The following is a 17,440-nucleotide window of genomic DNA, read 5'->3' as shown; positions in this document are numbered from 1 at the left end:
TGGGACCTGAGTGTGTAAGGCAGGACACGTGACTTGGGGGTGGGGAAAAAACCCGCCAGCCTCAGTGTCCCCCTCTGCAAGCAGGGGATGAGGGCTGTGCCTCCCTTTGCTGGCTCCAGTGAGGCTCCGGGGCAGAAGCAGCTCTATGAGATATGCCTCGCTGCAGAGCGGAGCAGCAGCGTAACAGAGAGACGGTGGCAGGGCCGAAAGCCTCACAAAGACTCAGAGAGTGGGCTCCGTCCCTGTCGCTCCTGTCCAGCGCCGGCGCCTGTCCAGCGAGTCCGCAGGCGGGAGGGCCGGAGGCACCAAAAGCCAATAGACGCGTAGGGGCGGGGTCTCAACCATAGTTTTCGGCCAGCTGGGCGTGGCCTTAGCAACCACGCCAATGAGAGTGCGAGGGCGGGGCCTGAATAGACGCAGGAAATGGCGACGGCCGTGGGGTCTGTGCGCGATGGGGGCGGGGCCTGGTTGTGGCCCCGCCTTCACCCGGCCTCAAGCTCCCTGGGTGGGAACGGGGTCTCCAAGTCCCGGGCTGGTTGTCCAGACCCCGAAGTCAGCGCGGGGAAGGGCCGCGGATGCCCCAGTCAGAGGAAGGGGCAGGTCCAGGACACGCGGGTCTGGTCCTGGGCAAGAACCGCCCCCTCCCCGGGCCTGCTTCAGTCTTCCTTCGCAGAAACACTGGGCCAGGCCCCTTCCCTCTTCCCCGGGTGCTTGAAGTCTAGCCCCAACCTGGTCCCAATGCGCTCTTGGTGGCCTTCTTTCCCAGCTGCCCTCCCGCCGCCATGCCGCCCCTACTGCCCCTGCGCCTGTGCCGGCTGTGGCCCCACAGCCCTCCCTCCCGGCTCCTCGGAACGGCTGCCGGGCAGCGGTGAGTTGGGCGCGGGGGGCCGGCCTGGTTGTTCAATGGGTTACTGTTTGCCCTATGTGCTGAGATATTTGTGGTCTCTACTGCGTGTCAGGAGGTTCCCAGGTTTGTCTCAGGTAACCCTCACCTTCCCTGTTGAGGATCGGAGATAAAGACCCCCAAGGTCATACACCGATTTAAGCAGCAGAGGAGGAATTTGAGTCCAGGTCACACCCAACCCTCTTACCCCAGCTCTGTGTGTGTGTGGTTTTCAAGCATCACTGTGCATAGCCCTCTGTGGGGGATGGGAGGCGTGGGGGGGGGTGTTGAGTACAAAATGCAGATTCCTGGGCTCTGCTCTCGAGATTCTGAATTGAAGGAATAAATTGGGTGGGGCTTAGGAATCAGTTTTTTCCAACGTTTTTGGACTCCACTTTGAGAGATCCTGACCTGTACTATGCCTGAAACCCTCCAAAGCGAGGGCTGATCTAGAGACGGATGGGTCCTGGAACCTGTTTCAGCCTCTCAGCTCCCGGAGGCTAAATTAAAGGGTGTGGCCCAGGGAGGGGCTGGTAAGGGCAGGGCGGAGCTATCTTCTGGGTTTCCTCAGCCCCTGCAGGTTTGGGACTCTCTCCACAGGTCCAGGCCCAGGAATTATTATGACGTGTTGGGGGTACATCCTGGTGCCAGCACTGCGGAAGTTAAACGAGCTTTCTTTGCCAAGTCCAAAGAGGTAACAGTGCCCCTAATGTGGGGATGGGGAGCAGGAACAGCCAGTGGGGGCATGCTTCAAGTTCCCAGGAGTAGACCTGCATCTCTGGCTGGTGGCATGTTCTTTCAGCCCTCAAAGGGACTGGCAGGTGCTCAAGGGCAGGGGAAAGGCTGTGGGCAGGAGCCAGGGGTTGTCTGATGGGCTGGGCTTGGTTTTCTTGACCTACCTCTTCTTGAGAAACCTGGAACAGGGCATATGGTAAATGCAGGGGGCTGGCAGGTAGGGAGGGCTTGAACACAGGAGGGGGCAAAAAGTCCATGGCTCTCTGGCCTTCTGAGGAGTAGGGAGGCCAGAGTGAGGGTCACTGACTACGTGGGGCCTCTGGGCATGACTGGAGCCCTGGTGTGTGGATGTCATCAGCATGGGTCCTGGGGAGGGACAGGCAAAGGGAGATAAGGGGAGTCCTGCCCCACCCCAGCTGCACCCGGACCGGGACCCTGGAAATCCAGCCCTGCACAACCGCTTTGTGGAGCTGAGCGAGGCATACCACGTGCTCAGCCATGAGCAGAGCCGCCGCAGCTATGATGACCAGCTCCGCTCACCTAGCCCCCCAAAGTCTCCAGGAACCACAGCCCATGACAAGTCTACCTGCCAAACACACAGGTACAGTAGTCCTGCCCTCAGCTCGCCCCAGCCCAGGTTGCTTGGGGAGCCTCATTTCCACAGTGTCCTTTCCTCTGCCTCCTAGCAGCTCCCGGGAGCACCCCAATGCACAGTACTGGTCCCAGTTTCACCATGTGAGGCCACAGGGGCCCCAGTCTAGGCAGCAGCAATACAAATGCAACCAGCAAGTGCTGAGGTACTGCCTCCTGCTCATGCTGGTCGGCATGGGCCTGCACTATGTCATCTTCAGGTAATGCCTTTTCTCCCTGGGAGAAATGGGCAGAGGGCAGGAGGGTGGGTGAATTCCATTGTGGTCAGCCAGCCCTGCACAGCACCTCACGGCACATACTCGTGTCTCTCAAACTGAGAGTTGCTTGAAATCGGTCTCTGGAGTCTTTCCTTACTTAGTGAAGACAGCGCTGCACTAAGAGCTAACGTTGTCACTTACAGCTTTTCATATTTCAAATGTAAATCTTTCATGCTGGCTGCCAGGGAGGGACTGAGCCAAACAAAATCAAGTACAAGCAGCAAATGCAGCACAGCTTTCATTTGGCAGTCCACATCTCTCTGCCACTCTTACACGTGCCATGAAGCTGATTTTCTTTTTTCTTCCTTTTTTTTTTCTCAGACGAAGTCTCACTCTGTCGCCCAGGCTGGAGTGCAGTGGCGCAATCTTGGCTCACTGCAACCTCATCTCTGCCTCCTGGGTTCAAGCAATTCTTCTCTCTCAGCCTCCCCAGTAGCTGGGACTACAGGTGCACACTACCATGCCCAGCTAATTTATTTGTATTTTTAGTGGAGACAGGGTTTACCATGTTGGTCAGGCTGGTCTTGAACTCCTGACCTCAGGTGATCCACCCACCTCCACCTCCCAAAGTGCTGGGATTACAGGCATGAGCCACTGAGCCGGGCCACGAAGCTGATTTTCTAAAGCAGATACCTAAAGGCCAGTGCCTACTGCTAGTAGCCTGCCTAGTTCAGTGATGGAGTTAGATGCACACCCTTTCTAGTCTTCTGGGAGGAGCACCCCATGTTCATAGCTGCCGTCACACCTCGAAGGGCAGCCAGGGCCTTTGGGTGCCATTGGACCCTAGACAGGCCAGGGCCACTCTGAGCTCTCCCCACCTATCATAGGCAGTGTCAGGCTGAGGTCCCTAAACCCTGTGAGGGTTAAAGAGCCGTGAGGCCCCTAGAGTGGCGTGGAAGAAGGCAGGACTTGAGGGACAGCAGGAATTGGAGTCCCAGAGTTAACTGTGACCCGTTGCAGGATGGTAGAGCAGATGCACCTTAACTTCATGGATGAAAAGGATCGGATCATCACCGCCATGTACAACGAGGCGCGGGCGCGGGCCAGGTCTGTTCCTGCTCTATTCTGCCCCCCTGCTCCCTGTCCTGGCACTACCCTTGGGGATCCCTGTCCCAACCACCCAGGTGCCCTCTCCTCCAGGGCCAACAGAGCCAGCCTCCAGCAGAAGCAACAATGGCAGAAGCAGCAGCAGCCACCACCACCAGGGCCAACCCAAGGACCCGAGATCGTGCCCCCAGGCGCTGACCCCTAAGGGGCTCACCTGGTTGGGTGTCTGCTGTGCGCTCCATCTTGCTTCCTTCCCAGGACGGCCAGCTCCCCAAAACGCGCACAATAAAGTGATTGCAGAGCTCGTGTCCGGCTCCCTCTTTTAGGCCCAGCGCCCCCAGTCCCAGCCTCGCCAAGGGGCAGCGCTCCGCCCTCCGGGTTCTAGCGGCGGGCGACCGGGGAGCCCGGCCCCCTGGGCGGTGCGTCCCCTTTCCCCTGCAGCTGCGGGAGGCGGGAGGGGGTGTGTGGAGGGGGCGGGCCCCGCCGGCGGCCTCGCCCCCCCCCACCGCCCCGCCCCCGCCCCACGGCCCGGTGGGGAGCGCGTGTCTGGGTCACATGAGCCGCCCGCCCGCCAGCCCCGGCCCGGCCCCCCGTCGCCCCCGCCGTCCCTGCCGCCACAGCCCGCCGCCACCGGTCGCCCGCCTGCCCGGCTCCTCCTGCCGCCGCTGCGCTGCGCTGCGCTGCCTGAAACCAGGGCTCAGGAGGGGGCAGTGGAGGAGCCGCCCCCCGCGCCCGGCCCCGACCCGCCGCGTCCGGGCCCAAGCCATGGGGCTCTGGCTACCAACGCCCCCGGCGCCACCGGGCTAGGGCGATGCGGGCGCCCCCGGCGGGCGGCCCCTGCGGGCACCATGAGCCCCCTGCTCCGCCGCCTGCTGCTCGCCGCGCTCCTGCAGCTGGCCCCCGCCCAGGTACGTGCAGCCCGACAGCGCGCCAGCCCGCCTTGCCCTCTCTCAAGGTTGGCGGAAGTGAGGAGGCGACCCGCGGCCTCCGCGGAGGGGATCTGCGGGGTACGGCCTTGAACGCGGACGTCTCGGGGGCCCGACGCGTGCATCCCCTGAGAGGTGCCCCTCCCCGCCAGCCCGCCAGCCCTAGCCTGGGGCCACTCCTCTGCCCCACCCCGTCCCCTGGGCACCGCCGGGGGCGGGGCTGCCTCGGTGCCCGCTGGACCTAGTGCGCGCTCCTGATCTGTATGCAGCCCCTAGACATGCTCGGCTCCGCGGCCTGGATATTTGATGCGGCCACCGGGGCACCTGTTGGGTTTTGGGCCAGGGTAGGTCCAGGATGGCCAAGAGAGGACAGATAAAGCTAGAGCAGTGGCCACAGGAACAGAGCAATCTGGAAAGATGGCAGAGAGGTGGTGAAGCCTCCTGATGCAAGGGCAAAATCCCAGGGATGGCGACAGTGCCAGACTCTCCTAGCGTGTACCTTGGGTCCAGGTCTTTTCTCTCCCACAGGCCTCTGTGTCCCAGCCTGATGCCCCTGGCCACCAGAAGAAAGGTAATACTCATAAAAACTCAGCTCTAGCCAGCGCTAAGAGGGTTTATCAGGGGCCCTGATTCCAGGTGCCTGGTGTCCATCATCTTGTGTAACTCCCCCAGAAGATGCAAACTATTATTCTACCCATTTCACGAAGGAGGAAACTGAGGCAGTGGGGTTACTTGGTTCTGGATAAACAGGGCAGGGGAAGACAGGTTGTGAGGGCAGAGCAGGGAGGGGTAGTGGAAGGTGGCTATGGCTTGGGGATTGGAGAGGACAGCTGCTGGGAGCAGCTGCAGGAAAACCAGTGGGGACTTAACCCTTTACCGGTCTGCCCCCAGTAGTGTCATGGATAGATGTGTATACTCGTGCTACCTGCCAGCCCCGGGAGGTGGTGGTGCCCCTGACTGTGGAGCTCATGGGCACCGTGGCCAAACAGCTGGTGCCCAGCTGTGTGACCGTGCAGCGCTGTGGTGGCTGCTGCCCTGACGATGGCCTGGAGTGTGTGCCTACTGGGCAGCACCAAGTCCGGATGCAGGTACTGGGGCAGGCGGGGCAGCGGGCAGGGGATGCATGTACAGGGCAGGCAGAGCAGCGGGCAGGGGATGCATGTATGGGGCAGGCAGGGCAGCGGGCAGGGGATGCATGTATGCGGCAGGCGGGGCAGCGGGCAGGGTGATGCTGGCTGGCTCTGGGGCTGGGGCATCCTGGAGACTGAGGCACAGGAGGTGGGTAGAGAGGAGGGCTAGCGGCCAGGGTCCAGGCTGTTGGGTGAGCTTTTCTCCCTCCAGCCTTAGAGCATCCCTTTTCTCTCTCTCCCTCACTGTCCTCCCTGTTCTTCTGAGCACAGATCCTCATGATCCGGTACCCAAGCAGTCAGCTGGGGGAGATGTCCCTGGAAGAACACAGCCAGTGTGAATGCAGGTGCCAGCCAGGGCCAACTTCTCAGCTCTCAGAGGCCAGGCTTGGGGGTGCTGGGTATGGTGGTCAGCAGAACTGGGAACCAGGTTCCTAAGAGTAGAGCCAAGGGTAGGCCTTGGATCTGGGGCAAGAGAGTAGGATGCTTAGGCTGGGTGCAGTGGCTCATGCCTGTAATCCCAGCACTTTGGGAGGCTGAGACGGGTGGATCACTAAGGTCAGGAGTTCAAGATCAGCCTGGCCAACATGGCCTGTCTCTACTAAAAATACAAAAATTAGCTGGGTGTGGTGGCGGGCACCTGTAATCCCAGCTACTTGGGAGGCTGAGACAGCAGGAAGGCGGAGGTTACAGTGAGCTGAGACCATGCCACTGTACTCCAGCCTGGGCAAGAAGAACAAAACTCAGTCTCCAGAAAAAAAAAAGAGTAGGATACTGGGATTTCCTGATCTTCCTCCTCTTGTCTCTGTCTATTTCTCTTACTTTTCAGACCTAAAAGAAAGGGCAGTGCTGTGAAGCCGGACAGGTGAGTCTCTTGGACTCCAGCTGAGTGGGGGTAAGGGGAGTACCAGTGAGTCTGGAAGCTGTCGCCCCTCCCATGTTTCTCCTCTCACCTGTCGCCCGCTTTCCCTTTTCCTCTGCTCCCAAAGCCTGTGTGCTCTACCCTGACCCCAGCTCCAGGGAAGACTCTTCCTTCCCACCCCAGACATGTCGCTTCTCCTCCCTAGGGCTGCCACTCCCCACCACCGTCCCCAGCCCCGCTCTGTTCCGGGCTGGGATTCTGCCCCCGGAGCACCCTCCCCAGCTGACATCACCCATCCTACTCCAGCCCCAGGCCCCTCTGCCCACGCTGCACCCAGCGCCACCAGCGCCCTGACCACCGGACCTGCCGCTGCCGCTGCCGACGCCGCAGCTTCCTCCGTTGCCAAGGGCGGGGCTTAGAGCTCAACCCAGACACCTGCAGGTGAGGCATCTGTGGGGTGGTATTTGTTTGGAAACGCATCAAGGCCCTGCTCTGGAGCAGGTCTGCAGTGAGCCTGCCAGTAGGAGGAGGGCCAGGGAAGGGGAAGCTGTTGAATATGTTGAACAAATATTTACCAGGCAGCTGCTGGTAATTGGAGCTGCGTAAGCAAGTCAAACATTCTAACTCAGGAGTCAGATACAGGAGGGATGATGCCAGCAGAGGATGTCAAGGGCTGTGGTGAGGAGCACCTGGCCTGATGTTTCAGAGGTCAGAGATCTCTTGGAGGAGGCGACATCTGCCTGGAGTAGAAATGCGGGCCACAGAGCCAGGTGCAGTTGCTCACGCCTGTAATCCCAGCACTTTGGGAGGCTGAGGCAGGCAGATCACGAGGTCAAGAGATCAAGACCATCTTGGCCAACATGGTGAAACCTCATCTCTACTAAAAATACAAAAATTAGCTGGGCATGGTGGTGTGTACGTGTAGTCCCAGCTACTCGGGAGGCTGAGGCAGGAGAATCACTTGATTCTGGGTGGCAGAGGTTGCAGTGAGCTGAAATGGTGCCACTGTACTCCAGCCTGGCGACAGTGCAAGACTCTGTTTCAAAAAAAAAAAAAAAGAAAGAAAGAAATGCGGGCCACAGTTTTTCCAGCTTGCAGTTCAGGCCTTCCCAGAAGCCTCTGTGGTAGATGCCTACCCTCCCTATGGGCTTCAAGAGGCCAGGGGACATAGTGGAACCCTCATCTACCCTTATCTGATGTGTCTCTCACCACCCGTGTCCCACAGTGAGGCCATGGGGTGACATCATATGGGCCAGGCCAGTGTGAGCTTCCCAGGAGTATCAGGAGAGGATGGGCTTCGCAGAAGTTTCGTCCTTGTCCCTGCAGCCTCCAGCGCCCAAGGCTGAGTGGTGTGGCAGGATGCCTAGGTTGTGAACTTAATGGGCCCGAGGCACAAGTGAGTCCAGGGCTGGGGCTGAGTTCCAGCAGCATGAACACATCACATCCTCCCTCCTCAGGTGCCGGAAGCTCCGAAGGTGACATACGGCTTTTCAGACTCACCGGGGTGACTTGCCTCAAGAGGCCATACCCTAATGGGGGAACAGAGAGGAGCCTGGTGAAAAGGGCCAAGCCCCCAAGACCTCAGCCCAGGCAGACGCTGCTCCAGGACCTGCGCCTCTCAGAGGGCTCTCCTGCCATCCCTCGTCTCCCTGAGGCTGTCATCTAACTGGACAGAGTTGGAAGAGGAGACTGGGAGGCAGCAAGAGGGGTCATATACCAGCTCAGGGGAAAATGGGGTACTGTCTCAGCTTCTAACCACCCTGGGCAAGTAAGCATCTTACAACTGGCTCTTCCTCCTCTCACTAAGAAGACCCAAACCTCTGCCTAAAGGGATTTGGGCTTCAGGCTTCGGTATGAAAACTGTGACCCCCGACCCTGATAAAAGAGATGGAAAGCAGCTGTCCCTGCCTGTATCACTGTTTGTCACTGTCCAGGCTGGCTGGTTTGGGCATGAATGTCTGCATTACTAAATCCATAGCCTGTCTCCCTCCCTCATCATGCAGATGAAGGAAATGAGGACTAAGGAGCCGCCGCAGATCCCAGGCAGGGCTGGAATCATGGATTCATCACTTTCGTGTTATTGCCAGGCATGGAGGTCAGGGAGAGCCCAGCTGATACAGAGTGCCAGCCCTCCTGCTTCTCACCGGGGTTCTTTTTTGGAAGGAGACAGCCTTCTGTGGCCAGAGCGCTTGGGGTGGGACCCAGATCTGCTGAGTGACCTTGCTTATCACTGCCCCTGCCTCTCTGAGCAGCAGTTTCCACATGTGCACATAGGGAACAGAAGAGTGCTGTGGCTGGGGTCCTCGGGCTGCGGAGAAGCTTGAGACCATCTTCAGACGATGGAAAAGGACACTCATTCTTCCTGCCGGGCCGCACTGGCAGCATCTGCTGCTTTTTGTTCCCTGTAGCTTGACTCTAAAGCCCCGGCGCCTGCCCTGTCTTCACTTCACTCCCACTTCCCTGAAAGGGAAGCACCAAAGGTCTGGGGCTGGTGGGCCTGGTTTGGGCAGCAGGCTCCGCTTACCACAACCCTCATAGTTTTCTTTTCCTTTTGTTTTTGAGATAGAGTCTTGCTCTGTTGCCCAGGGTGGAGTGCAATGGCACGATCTTGGCTCCCTGCAACCTCCGTCTCCTGAGTTCAATTCTTCTGCCTCAGCCTCCCAAGTAGCTGGGATTACAGGCACCAGCCACCACACCCAACTAATTTTTGTATTTTTTTCTTTTTTGAGATGAAGTTTCGCTCTTGTTGCCCAGGATGGAGTGCAATGGCGTGGTCTCAGCCCAATGCAACTTCCACCTTCTGGGTTCAAGCCATTCTCCTGCCTTAGCCTCCTAAGTAGCTGGGATTACAGGTATCTGCCACCATGCCCAGCAAATTTCTTGTATTTTTAGTAGAGACAGGGTTTCACCATGTTGGCCAGGCTGGTGTTGTACTCCTGACCTCAGGTGATTTGCCCACCGCAGCCTCCCAAAGTGCTGGGATTACAGGCATGAGCCACCGCGCCCACCCAACCCAGTTTTCTCCATCTTCACCTCCCTTGAACCCTGCAGTTGCTGCCTGAGATTCACCTGACTTGTCTATCGCAGCCCAAGCCCAGCCCCTCCCCCTTCTCCCTGCAGCCTCCAGTGCCCAGGGCTGAGTAGTTTGGGATGTATAAAAGGTCAGCCTTGGGCACCAGTGCTTTGCCCACTGAGGCAGGACACTCAGGGGCAGAGTTAACTCAATTGGGCAGCCACCTGCATGGAGGGGCAGCCACCTGCATGGAGGGGCAGCCACCTGAGTGGAGGGATGACCACCCTAATGGAGGTTTTCTCTGAGGTGCTGGGTCAGAACGTGGTTATGATCGTAGTGGGCCCAAGGCAGCAGTGGGTTGAAGGAGGAGACAATTCCTGACAGCGATTACTACTTTCAAATCATTTTCTCAGTCATGATGTCACCGGACATGCCACAGGTCAATTAGCATGAGGCAGAGGAGGGTTAGGGCCCCAGAACTACCACCTCCAGAGCCCACCTAGCCCCACCAGACACCCGCAATGCTTCACATGCACCTCCTCAATTCTGAGGTCAGCATGATGATTGTCTTCCTTTTTCAATTGAGGCAATAGGCTCAAAAAGGCTAATTGGCCTGGGGATTGGCCCTCACATCGGAACCTTCAAGCTAGGTTTAGCTGCCTCTCAACTGCAGGCTCATTACTTCAGTTGATGTTTGGTGGGTGCTGGGGCCCCTGAAAATAAATCTGGCGGGGGAACGGGCCCAGCCAGATCATTCCAGTCAAGAGTCAGAGCCCAGCTGCACAGGTAGAGGTAAGCCTGGCTCCTGGGAGAGACGCGGGCAGGAGCATTGGCAGGTCAGGGCTTGGCATTGGAAATCATCTGGTCCTACAGGGGCCCGGTGGGGTGGGTGTCATCAAGCCCGTGTTACACGCCTGTGTCGGATGCCAGATTCTACCAAGCACACAGCCAGTCAAGTTGCAGACCCGGAATTCAAATCTGAAGCCCAGGATCTTTCCACGGCGACTGAGGGCTGTGGGCCATGATGAGAGTGCTGTGGGAGAGGCTGGAAGCGACTTGAAATGGCGCCTCAAGACCCCCTCCGGGAACCCATGCCCGCCTGACCCTACTATCACCTCGGCCGGAAGTGCTTCCGGACTTTTCGGAAGTCACTTTCACCTAACCTTTCGGACTACCTCTCCGCCGGAAGTGACGCAGGGTACCGGCGTTGCGGGGGCGGGGCTAGGGAAAGTGCCGCGCCAGCGGGCTTGTGGCCGCGGGTTTCGCACGGCCCAATGAGGGAGGGCGGCGTGGCCCGGCCTGGTAGCGACGAGGACGCGCCTGCGCAGAGGCAGCAGCACCACCGGGGTTGACTCCGGGGGCGCGGCGAGGAGGTGAGCGGGGGCCACAGCCCGGGCCGGGGGGACCCGGGGTGCAAGAGGGCAGGCTGGATCAGGCCGGGCAGGAGCGAGCCGGGCTCCGAGTGTCAACGAGAACTAGGTGACGAGGAAATTGGGGGTGGAAATTGGCTGGAGCTGTCCGGAGATGCCGCAGGGGGAGGGTTCTCACGCCGCACAGGGCGGAGTCCTGGGGCTTGGGGCGGGGCGTGAAACCGGGAAGGGTGGGACCTCCGAGCTGGTGCCAGTGGAAGGCGGAGCCCGGCGGCGGGGGGCGGAGCTAGGAGGGTCGGGGGACGGAGCCTGGCTTTTGAAGGAGGAGCTGGAGGAGGTGAAAGGCGGAGCCTCGGGGTCGGAAGCAGAGGGGAAGGGAGTGCAGGCGCTGGGGGCGGGGCTTCAGCCGGTGAGTGGCGTGGCTACAGCTCCGGAAAAGGGGTCTAGTTCTGACGAAGGCGGGGCTGCAGGCCCGGGGGCGGCACCGCGTCCTCCGAAAGGCGGTGCCAAGGAACCAAGTGAGGAGCCCGGCCCGAGTAATGGCCCCGGGCGTCGACGCGGGGGTGGTCTCCGTGGTGGTCGAGCTTGGGGACGCGGTAGGCCGAGAACTCCTCCGGGAGAGGTGGTGTGGGTGGAGCGGTCTCGGCGGCCAGCGGACACAGGGCCAGTCTGGGTGCCCCGGAGACCCCCAAGGGCTCAGAGCTGGGGCGGCGCCCCTGGCGGAGGCACAGGGCCAAACTGGGGGGTATCTTCCGAGGACCCGGGCTCCTCGGAGCCACCCAGCGGGGATGTGTGGGTGCCTCGGGGCCGACCCCCTGCAACGGCCGCAGAGATGTGGGTGTGCTGGGCCGAGGGCAGCTGGGTGTGGCGTGAGTGGGACCGCCCAGTCGGGGCAACTGCTGTGCAGCCAGATAGGGTCTGGACTTTGCGTAAAGGGACGGGTGGGAACTGAAGAGCGGAGGTGGGGACCGGGAGGGAGGGAAGGTATGGGGGTGAGCAAAGGGGCGGGGCCCTGGCTGCTGTGGCCTCCCCTGACCCCCTCCCCCCGCTGCTGGGGTCCTCGGCCAAGCCCCCTTCTCACTGGACTGGTAAGTGTGGCCCCGAAGCCCGGGGGAGAGGGCGGTGACCCGGGATAAAGGGGATCCCCGGGGCAAGCAAGATACAGTGGTGGTCGGACCCTCCTGGTACCTACCCGTGTTCCATGCCCTCCCTGTCTCCCCCCCCACCCCGCCCCGTTCAGTCTGTCGGTCGGGGTCTGTGCCCACAGAGACATGAGGCTGAGCTGGGTCCAGGTCCTGACAGTACTGTCCATCTGCCTGAGCGCCGTGGCCACGGCCACAGGGGCCGAGGGCAAAAGGAAGCTGCAGATCGGGGTCAAGAAACGGGTGGACCACTGTCCCATCAAATCTCGTAAAGGGGATGTCCTGCACATGCACTATACGGTGAGTGGGATGGGCGGCCTTTTGGGAATGGGTGGGGCTTCCAAGGACCAGAAAGTGCTTGGGAGTCTGGTTCTCCATTAGCCAGGTAGGTGACCTTGGGCAAGTCCCCTCTCCCCTCTAAGCCGGTTTTCATGGTTCTGCCTTGCCCTTGCCTACTGCCCAGGTGGGCACCAGCAGGCAGTGACAGTGTACTGTCAGCTGCCCAAGACTCTGTCTCTTAAAGGACTATGACTAGCTGGGCACGGTGGCTCGCACCTGTAATCTCAGCACTTTGGGAGGCCAAGTTGGGTGAATCCTCTGAGGTCAGGAATTTGAGACCAGCTTGGCCTCATGATGAAACTTTGTCTCTACTAAAAATACAGAGTTAGCTGGGCATGGTAGCAGGCGCCTGTAATCCCCGCTACTTGGGAGGCTGAGGTGGGAGAATTGTTTGAACTCAGGAGGCGCAGGCTGCAGTGAACCAAGGTCCTGCCACTGCACTCCAGCCATGGCAATAGAGTGAGACTCCATTTAAAAAAACAAAAAGGACTGACCACCAGTGCTGTGGGAGCCAGCTTGATGGGGAGAGCAGCTGAGGGAGGGGGGTGTCAGGGGTGGTCCCCTCCTCCTCATTGGCCTTCCCGTGGTCCCACAGGGGAAGCTGGAAGATGGGACGGAGTTTGACAGCAGCCTGCCCCAGAACCAGCCCTTTGTATTCTCCCTTGGCACAGGCCAGGTCATCAAGGGCTGGGACCAGGGGCTGCTGGGGTGAGTCGTGGGGGAATGGGCTTGGGAGCAGGGGGGGTGTGCATGGCCACCACCCAAGAGGTAAGCTGTGGGAGGCAAGCCCCAGGGACACAGGACAGGGGCCCTGGGTGTTGCCGTGGGCTGAGCATGTGTCTTCCTGCAGGATGTGTGAGGGGGAAAAGCGCAAGCTGGTGATCCCATCCGAGCTGGGTAAGAGGCCCCTCTGAGGGTGCAGAGTGGGTTTGGGGTGTGTGACTGGGAAGGGTGAAAGCTGCTTCCGCCTTTCATTGGTCTTCTCCATGTCTATTATAATACATGCGTCATCCAAGTTTGGCTGTGTCTAGCAGTGAGGACAGGGCAAGATCCTTGAAGCACTCAGCTGTAGTGGCCTGGCTCTGCCCTTGCCAGGCCTTTGGCACCCCCTTCCCATCTCCATTACACCTTCTCCATTTCTGCCATTCTTGCTGAGGGGCAGAACACCCTCCCTTTGCCCAGGCTGGAAGGGAGCTTGGCCATCGCTGACCGTTTCTTTCTGCATCTTCAACAGGGTATGGAGAGCGGGGAGCTCCCCCAAAGATTCCAGGTAGTCAACCTCTTGACCCCCCATCACCTGCAGCCAGCCCACCTCCCTGTGACTCTGGTTGGCATTTTGACCCCACTTCTCCCCCACAGGTGGTGCAACCCTGGTGTTTGAGGTGGAGCTGCTCAAAATCGAGCGACGATCGGAGCTGTAGCCAGACTGGGGAGGGGCGGGGGGAGAGGCCCCCATCCAGGGACCAGATTGTTCTTAAAAAAAAAAAAAAAAAAAAAAACCACCTTAGAAGCCCATGGAGTGACTGTGTGTGTTTGTGGGTGCTGAGAGACTCAGAGACCTCAGCTCCAGCATCCCCTGCCTTCTCCTTTCCTGACTGCGTAGCATTGGGGGCCTAGGCTCAATGGCATGGTGGCCCTTGCCCAGAGAAACAGGAGTATTCCTGCCTGCCAACAGCAATACTGCTCCCCCCTCCCTCACAGCTCCCTAGCCACTTCCAGCTCCTGGTCTGGGAGCCAGCACTGGGCTATCGCCATGACTACGTGGCCCTCAGGAAGGCCTGCGGTCACCTGGGGAGAAGCTAGCTGGCAGAAGTCACAGAGCGGCGTGCCCCCCTAAAAGAGATCAGTGGAGTCTGTTAGCTGCACCAAAGGCGTATCCTAGCTTTATTAAAGGGCCCGCGCCGCAGAGTCAATATAAAAACACAAAAAGTCCCATCAGTTTAATAACAATAAAAAACCCCAAGTGGAAAACTGAGGGGGGCAGGGGAAAAGACCCCTGGGCCAGGGGCACGAGGAGCCCTGCTCATGGCACCAGGCCTGGCCACAGGGTCCCCTGGTATTGCTGTTGCTATGAGGTTGGGGGCAGCGATTGTCCTGTGGGAGCCACCGTTCGCCTGGGTCAGGGACCCTCATTTCTTCTGGGGTGTGCTCAGCTTCTGCATGCCCCGGATCTTGTCCAGCAGGCCAGAGATGAAGGCCTGGGTGGGAGGGTAAACATTAGGGAGACCAGACCCCAGGATGTCAGGAGCCGGGCTCCCCTCACCCTGCCCCTGGGGAAAGCTCTTACCTCTGTGGGTTTGTAACAGTCAACCAGCAGCTCCTAGCAGGGTATGGGGGAGGAGGGATAAGTGAGTCCTCAGGAGTAGGGGCCTGGAGCTCACCTATACTCACTTCCAAGGGACTGGGGCCACCCTGAGGCACAGGAGATGCCACGGCCACCTCACAGCTAGGCACTGGCCCCATTCTGCTGAGGCAGGAGCTGAGACTCCAGGGCCTGGCTCCACAGTAGTGCCTCAGGGAGCCCTCCGCCCACCACCCCCCCAGCTCCCTCACCTTGACCCTGGCAGCCCGGGCATCATCACTCTCCATGTCCAGGAGCTCATCCACGTCAATCTCCAGTTCTGGGATCTCCTCTTCCTGGGGTGGGGGTGGGGGAGGGGGAAGAGACAAGAGCCTGAGTTAGAGGGTGTAAAGGGGCTCTGGGTTGAGGCCCCTGCCTACCTCGGAGGAACCAGGCCCTGTGCCCAGCAGACACAACGGCAGCTGCTCTGAGGAGGAAAACAGATCAGGCCCGTGCCAAGGCAAATTGCCCAAAGGGGGGTGGAGGGGTTTCCTCTCCCTGCCAGTGGGCACCAGGGGTGCCAGACAAGGCCAGCTAGCCAGGGCTACAGACCTTGGGCTGGGAACCCAGCAGATGTGTCTCCCCAGCATCCGGACCCCCCATCTCACCAGAGCACCGGTGGATGCAGCTGTCCCAGCTCATCATAGCCCCCTCCCCTCCCCCAAACACCTGTCACAGCTCCCCGGGAGTGAGGAGGAAGTGAAGGCTGAGGGGGTCACTGGGAAGGACCCGGGCCTGGCAAAAAGGAAACAAAGAGCCCATGCTTTGGTGAGGGAGGGGGTGCCCACCACCCTGCCCCACCCTCCCCAGGAAGCCCCTATCCTGTTTGGAGTTAGCAGCATTCCAGGGCTGGGCTAGGGTAGGCAGGCAGCACCGGGCAAGCCCACTCCTCCACCCTGCCCCCCGGGGCCTGAGTCACCATCTGAACAACCAGGGAGTCATGGGGGTGGAGAAGCAGAGCCCAGAAAACGGGCTAGCCTGCACGCACGCCAAGATGGGGTTCCAGGCTAGTCCATAAAACAGCCCAGCCCCAGCCACCTATCAGACTCGCTCCGTGTAACCACAGTCTAAGCCAGCGGGCACTAGGGGGTGAGACCTCCTGCCAGTGTCAGCCCAGACTAGCCCCCCTGCCTCTTGCCCAAGGCCCAGGCCACGCCTTGAGGCTTCTGGAGGACACTAAGCTTGACCTGGGGAGTGGCATGAGGGGCGCAGGGTCTGAGGCAGCGGAGAAAACAGAAGTGACTTAAGTCAGACAAGAAAGAGCATATATTCGGGGCGGGGAGTGCAGAGAGGAGAGGAGCGCGCGTGGAAGCAGAGTGCCCTTTGACTCCGGTGACAGGCGAGCTCACAGTGGGGCTCCCAGGCGGACCGGCTCGAGATCGATTTTAAGGTGTCGGCGCGGGGTGGGAACACACCTGGCAGTCGTAAAGGCGCGTGAGCTGCTCCAGGATCCACTCCTCTAGGTTGAGGCGCTTCCGTAGCTCCTTGCGGTCATACTTGACGGTGACCTTCCCTTGGCGCCTCACTGGGCCCTCATCGTCCGCGCCGCCCGGGCCTTCTCCTGCGGCCCCGGGGGGACTCTGAAAGTAGACGCGTGGTCCTGGGCCGCCACTGCCCGGCCCAGGCGCCGGGGCCGCCAACGCCGCGCCCCCCGCGGTCCCGCTGTCCGCCATGGCGGCCGCCGGGGCCACGTGCGCGCGTCGGGCCCCTCCCTGCGCCGCCGCCTCCGGGACGCCCGCCGGCTGGCTCGGGTTAGCTCGCCCGCTCCGCTCCGCGCGGCTCCGCGGCGAGGGCGGCGGCGGGGGCGCCCGGGGGCAGCTGCAGCATGCGGAGCCCCCGGGCCTGGCCTGGCCGCGCCCCGCCCCCTCCCCGCCGATCCGCCCGCCCTTTGTCCCCCGCGGCCGCCGCCCGAGCTGCCGCCGCCGAAGCGCTTTCTCTGTCTCGCTCTTACTCCGCCCCCCGACCACACCCCCTTAAAGGGACAGCCCCTCTACGCGCCCCTCTCCCTTACTCCGCCCCCGGGCAGGGGTAGGGGAGGGTCTCTTTTGCAGAGGGTGGCTTAGCTGTCCGTACCCCCTAAATGCCACCGTCCAGTCCCAAACCCAGGCGTTCTAAGTGCTTAGGACGACGCTTTGCGCTCCCGCCAGAATCCTAGTCCTCCCTGGACCCTTCCTCATTCTGTCCTCATTGAGGCCACCTGAGAATAGGGGCCCTCTGAGAATGCAGGGGAGTGGACAGCGTGTGCAGACTGGGAATCTGGTGAGGAGACGCTGCAGTCCCCGATGTCCCTGTCCTCTAGCCCTCGGCCAGCGAGGGGCGAACCCCCTCCCCTGCGCACGGACCTGCACGTGGACCGGGCTCCCAGGGATGGAGAAGTGGGGAAGGCTGGCGGGAGCTGTCCGAGTCCCCAGATGCCCTGACTAGCAGGGTCCCACGCCCCCAACGAAGGAAGCCGGGGCTGGCGGGGGGGGATGAGGGGAGGCTGCCGGCCAGCCCGAACGGCCAACCGCGGCAGCCACCGCCCACCGGCAAGATGGCGCGGGGCGCGGGCTTGTGGGAAACGGAGTCCGCGCCCGGCACGCCCCTCCCCCGTAGCGCGGCCCGGCCGGGAAGCGCGAAGTTGTTTGGGGTGTCCTCTGAGCCCCCCATCCGTGTCCGCACAGAATGGGACGCTAAGGCGCAAAGAGTTGGGCAATGAGGGGGCCGGGACTCAATAATGAAGGCCATCATCGCGGCTACCCCTAGGA

At 60.8% G+C, this 17,440-nt stretch overlaps 4 protein-coding genes across 22 annotated transcripts; 3 read left to right on the top strand and 1 right to left on the bottom strand.

Annotated features, from left to right (window-relative positions):
* Window positions 1-65: 65 nt before the first annotated feature.
* Window positions 66-3,879, top strand: DNAJC4 (DnaJ heat shock protein family (Hsp40) member C4). Of its 8 annotated transcripts, none has more exons than XM_032282992.1 (6): window positions 66-868; window positions 1,484-1,577; window positions 1,999-2,219; window positions 2,305-2,469; window positions 3,487-3,573; window positions 3,667-3,874. In XM_032282992.1, the coding sequence occupies exons 1-6, from the start codon at window positions 783-785 to the stop codon at window positions 3,776-3,778; spliced, it is 765 nt and encodes a 254-aa protein (XP_032138883.1). In that variant the 5' UTR covers window positions 66-782; the 3' UTR covers window positions 3,779-3,874. The 8 variants fall into 8 exon arrangements, with proteins under 8 accessions (XP_032138883.1, XP_032138879.1, XP_032138880.1 ...); XM_032282993.1 differs by having other exon boundaries at window positions 72-868; window positions 2,308-2,469; XM_032282994.1 differs by having other exon boundaries at window positions 84-868; window positions 2,035-2,219.
* A 298-nt stretch (window positions 3,880-4,177) lies between these two features.
* Window positions 4,178-8,387, top strand: VEGFB (vascular endothelial growth factor B). 6 transcript variants are annotated; one of them, XM_032283002.1, is made up of 7 exons: window positions 4,178-4,481; window positions 5,028-5,070; window positions 5,391-5,587; window positions 5,900-5,973; window positions 6,456-6,491; window positions 6,795-6,929; window positions 7,946-8,387. In XM_032283002.1, the coding sequence occupies exons 1-7, from the start codon at window positions 4,422-4,424 to the stop codon at window positions 7,965-7,967; spliced, it is 567 nt and encodes a 188-aa protein (XP_032138893.1). In that variant the 5' UTR covers window positions 4,178-4,421; the 3' UTR covers window positions 7,968-8,387. The 6 variants fall into 6 exon arrangements, with proteins under 6 accessions (XP_032138893.1, XP_032138890.1, XP_032138891.1 ...); XM_032282999.1 differs by having other exon boundaries at window positions 6,694-6,929; XM_032283000.1 differs by having other exon boundaries at window positions 4,182-4,481; window positions 5,394-5,587; window positions 6,694-6,929.
* A 2,328-nt stretch (window positions 8,388-10,715) lies between these two features.
* On the top strand, window positions 10,716-13,865 carry FKBP2 (FKBP prolyl isomerase 2). 7 transcript variants are annotated; one of them, XM_032283007.1, is made up of 7 exons: window positions 10,753-10,874; window positions 11,941-11,959; window positions 12,139-12,313; window positions 12,948-13,060; window positions 13,203-13,249; window positions 13,587-13,622; window positions 13,712-13,865. In XM_032283007.1, exons 3-7 carry the CDS (start codon window positions 12,143-12,145, stop codon window positions 13,771-13,773), a joined length of 429 nt encoding a protein of 142 aa, XP_032138898.1. In that variant the 5' UTR covers window positions 10,753-10,874; window positions 11,941-11,959; window positions 12,139-12,142; the 3' UTR covers window positions 13,774-13,865. The 7 variants fall into 7 exon arrangements, with proteins under 7 accessions (XP_032138896.1, XP_032138898.1, XP_032138900.1 ...); XM_032283005.1 differs by lacking the exon at window positions 11,941-11,959 and having other exon boundaries at window positions 10,716-10,874; XM_032283009.1 differs by lacking the exon at window positions 11,941-11,959 and having other exon boundaries at window positions 10,870-10,980.
* A 348-nt stretch (window positions 13,866-14,213) lies between these two features.
* On the bottom strand, window positions 14,214-16,535 carry PPP1R14B (protein phosphatase 1 regulatory inhibitor subunit 14B). The gene is given in 5 exon segments (XM_032283003.1): window positions 14,214-14,550; window positions 14,640-14,672; window positions 14,906-14,989; window positions 16,109-16,390; window positions 16,392-16,535. Coding segments are annotated over 5 exon segments (597 nt in total). The 5' UTR covers window positions 16,521-16,535; the 3' UTR covers window positions 14,214-14,481.
* Window positions 16,536-17,440: the final 905 nt, after the last annotated feature.

The sequence above is a fragment of the Sapajus apella genome, unplaced genomic scaffold (genome assembly GCF_009761245.1).
Source record: "Sapajus apella isolate SASKATOON/1434 unplaced genomic scaffold, GSC_monkey_1.0 scaffold14, whole genome shotgun sequence".
Classification (NCBI taxonomy): domain Eukaryota; kingdom Metazoa; phylum Chordata; class Mammalia; order Primates; family Cebidae; genus Sapajus; species Sapajus apella.
Note: the sequence above shows the minus strand (reverse complement) of the source record. Positions and strands in the feature narration are given on the sequence as shown.